At 46.8% G+C, this 3,790-nt stretch overlaps 1 protein-coding gene across 1 annotated transcript; it reads left to right on the top strand.

The window, feature by feature from the left end:
- Positions 1 to 244: 244 nt before the first annotated feature.
- LOC145807466 (serine/threonine-protein phosphatase 7 long form homolog) lies at positions 245 to 2,351 on the top strand. The gene is made up of 4 exons (XM_082905692.1): positions 245 to 404; positions 484 to 690; positions 778 to 1,209; positions 1,302 to 2,351. Exons 1-4 carry the CDS (start codon positions 261 to 263, stop codon positions 2,217 to 2,219), a joined length of 1,701 nt encoding a protein of 566 aa, XP_082761818.1. The 5' UTR covers positions 245 to 260; the 3' UTR covers positions 2,220 to 2,351.
- Positions 2,352 to 3,790: the final 1,439 nt, after the last annotated feature.

The raw sequence follows: 3,790 nt of genomic DNA, 5'->3' as shown, positions 1-3,790 counted from the left end.
GGCGAGCAGTTACTGGACTTGACCCATCATTGACGACGGAGCAGTGGATAGCGCTATGTGCTGAGCTATTGGGAGTAGCACCTACACCTGCAAACTTACAGGCAGGTAAAGTGAGGGTGAGGTGGCTGTCGGAGCATTTTCAGGGTGATTTTCTAAATGATGCTGCAGATGAGTTAGTACAGCAGCATGCGCGAGCATATATTCTGTGGCTTATTGGGGGGGTAGTTCTCCCTGATAAGTCACAGAACCTGCTCAAGTTGATGTATTTGCCACTGTTGAGAGACATTGACGTCATCGGCCAGTACAGCTGGGGCGCCGCGGCTTTGGCATGCTTGTATAGGATGTTATGTCGAGCCACTCAGGTGGGTGTGACTCAGATCGGAGGACCCCTTGTCTTGCTACAGGTTAGTAAGAATTTTATTACATGTCAATTCATATTGTATGGCATATATCAATATTGTAATTGCATTCAAACTATTGCAGATTTGGGCGTGGGAGAGATTGATTCGCATTGCCCCGTCTAGGCGGCAACTAGTTGCTCCTGGTGAGGTTCCCATCGGGCAGGAAGACATGCAGATGCCGACCGGACCTCGAGGTAGCCGGTGGAGGGTTGACATGAGCCACGAGGTCGTATCGACCCACGTAGTGGTCGTGTATAGAGACCAGCTTGACCGGATGATAGACGGCGAGGTATCAAATTTAAATACCTAAATTTTAATTGTCATATGGACTGTATATGTTTATGAGCGATTTTTAATAGACTTGTCGTTATTGTAGTTTATCTGGCAGCCTTATGCTGATGTCCTCCAGACGCTCCCAGACTACTGCCGCCTAGGTGAGGATATATGGATGGCGAGAGTACCACTCATTTGTTTTGACGTGGTTGAGTGGCATCTCCCTGATCGTGTCCTCCGACAGTTTGGTCGGGTCCAGGCCGTGCCGGATCGGTGTGACACCGAGTGGCGGTTGCATGCGACGGATAGACGTGGCCGAGCCAGCACTGACTGGAGTCAGCATCATATGCGATACATACAGTTGTGGGATGCCCGTCGCAACACTATTGTACAGGCTGACTGGAGCGATGGGGTCCTCCCCTCTCCCGACCCTTACATGTTGTGGTATCGGCGACATACACACCTACTTGTCGGTAATCCGAGCCACCTGTCCGAGGCCGGATATCAGGGAGTTGGGCCTTCTCTCGAGGCATTGGTGAGTAGCGTACTATATCTCCGATAATTGTTAATATCATAATTGATTATTTTCAGTCAACTATAGCCTAATATATTTGATTTTTTTTCCAGGTGGTTCGAGCTGGGAGGTCATATCACTTGGTTGAGGACGCCATTTTCAGACGTGATGGACAGCTTGGTCTGCAGGCCCTTGTAGAGATCAGAGAGTTATTGTACGAGGGGATCCAGCATGCCCATCGGGTAGATCGTCTGCATTTTGGGGACTACGGTGTACACAGTGCAGCAGCTGCTCCAGACACATCAGTCCCGTCCACGTCAGTGCCTCCCAGTTCAGCGCCAACCACAGCAGGTCCTTCGACTTCAGTCACCCCACCACATGATACCCCATACATTTCTCCATATTCCCCACACGTACATTTTACCCAGCATGCTGACCCTGACCCTGATTGGTCACCGCCCCGCTTCATGCATGATGTTATTACCCCACCCACCCAGTTACAGCCTACTTTTCTGGGGAGTACTTCGACCGCGCCCCGGTTCATGCATGATGTTGCTACCCCACCCACCCAGTTACCACCTGCTTTTATGGGGACTACTTCGACCGCGCCCAGGAGTACACATGATGCAGTTCTCACTGACATCTCCCACATTGATGATGAGGCCCATATTGAGCCCCCCCCCAGAGCGCGAGGGAGAGGTTATGGTCGTGGGGGACGTCGCGGCCGAGGTCGGGGTGCGGGCAAAGGCAGAGGTCGGGGTCCAGCTGCAGATCGTGATACAGTTGCACTAGACGAGGGAGTGAGAGTTTCACAGCTCATAGCAGTATCTGATCTACAGGCACAGGCAGGATCAGGGGCATCAGATGCAGGAAAGGGGGGGTCACACTCACACTCACAGGCTCCACAGGCAGTCAGTGGAGGGCCGCATGCAGGGGAGAGAGTGCCAGATATTCAGAGAGTCTACCGTAGGAGACCGAGGAGGGAGATCCACGGTCGGGGTTGTGGGACTGGGGGCAGGTTAGGGCATTAGCGGTTGCGATATGGACTATATAGGTTTTTTTTTTTCTTTTTTTTGTTTGTATGTGTCAAACTTGTACAGCTGATGTAAGTGTCATACTTATTTATTCGCAATTATAATTTCACAATTTTTTATTCTTATTTATATTGATGAATCACACAAATCTGTTCACATCTCTACCCCTCTCTCATTATCTGTAATTTAGGAGAACATAAATTACAAACGCGTTTGGTTTGAACAAAACGTGTAAAGAAGCTATAAAAAATATGTTTGTTCAAGGCTAAAAATAATTGAAATATCTCGCTTCATTGATAAGTCATGGATAAGCATTACAAATTGCATGCATTACAGAAATGCCCTGGGCGTTCATCCAAACAATTTCATTCATTATCATCATCATCTGACATCTCAATATCAGATTCATACATAACATCCATGCTCCAGGCGTAGTACTGGTGTGCATCATCCATTAACCCATCTTCGGCACGCTCATTTACGGTCTTCATTAGTCCGGACCTCTGCAAACGTTGGGTCATGCGATTAACCTCGTCACGGATACGATGCAATGCCCTTTGCAACAACTGTGGAGTGTCAGTTGGCATACGCATGGCTAATCGGCGAGGAAATTTAAGATTAACTTCACGGCATAGCTCAACGAGAACGTTTGCTCGAGTTTTGCGAAATTCCCACTCAGCTCTCATGGTATTGACGGTGGCACGCGAGTAACGCAAATTTGGATTTAATGGGTATTGAAATTCATCTCCATCTGCAACCCAATAGCGACCCATTGCTGAATATAGATCAACCACCATATATGTCATGATGATATCGCTAGAAATAGCTGTAAAACTTTTGTTGTGGTATGCTACGATATTTATACCATATATACACATGGTAGCTGTATGTATGCAATTTCCTGTTCGATCACATGCATGCCACTGACCTTATCCAGTGCATACGGCTGTCAGGACTCGACTTTGTGCAGTCATGAACGAATCAACGGCCTGTAGCATCGGCTATTGTGCCGCAGATGCAGTGATGCCTGTGACTTTGTGCATAATTCCAATGGGCACAGTACGTAGGAGGTATGTGACTTTGTGCAGCGATGCAGGGATGCATCTGACTTTGTGCAGTGATACAGTGATGCGTGTGACTTTGTGCATCACTGCATCACTGCATGTGACTTTGTGCAGTGATGCAATGCTGCATGTCACTTTATGCAGTGATGCAGTAATGCATGTGACTTTCTTACTTTGCCATGCTTGTATACGTTGTGACTTTTTTCTTGACATTACGTGATGCATGTGACTTCTGCAGTGCAACTTACATGCTTTGTTTTTTCCGCACATTTCAGAATTCATCTAAGTCACATTATTACGACTGTGAAAAGAAGCAGAAAATGCTATTATGTTGGTAAAAAAATATGATGGACGGTTGTGTAATGAAAATAAAAATCGGATGACTGTGAAGTTCATTAGCTGAAAATAAGATAAAATATAAGCACCAAAGTTCCAATCGTGTTACCTACCAGGTGACCATTTTATTATGTTGGTGAGAAAAACAATGATAGTTTATGAACAATA

Source organism: Camellia sinensis, chromosome 14 (assembly GCF_055761805.1).
Source record: "Camellia sinensis isolate YWXY chromosome 14, ASM5576180v1, whole genome shotgun sequence".
In the NCBI taxonomy this organism is placed as follows: Eukaryota; Viridiplantae; Streptophyta; class Magnoliopsida; order Ericales; family Theaceae; genus Camellia; species Camellia sinensis.
This window is presented reverse-complemented; position numbering and strand designations above follow the sequence as displayed.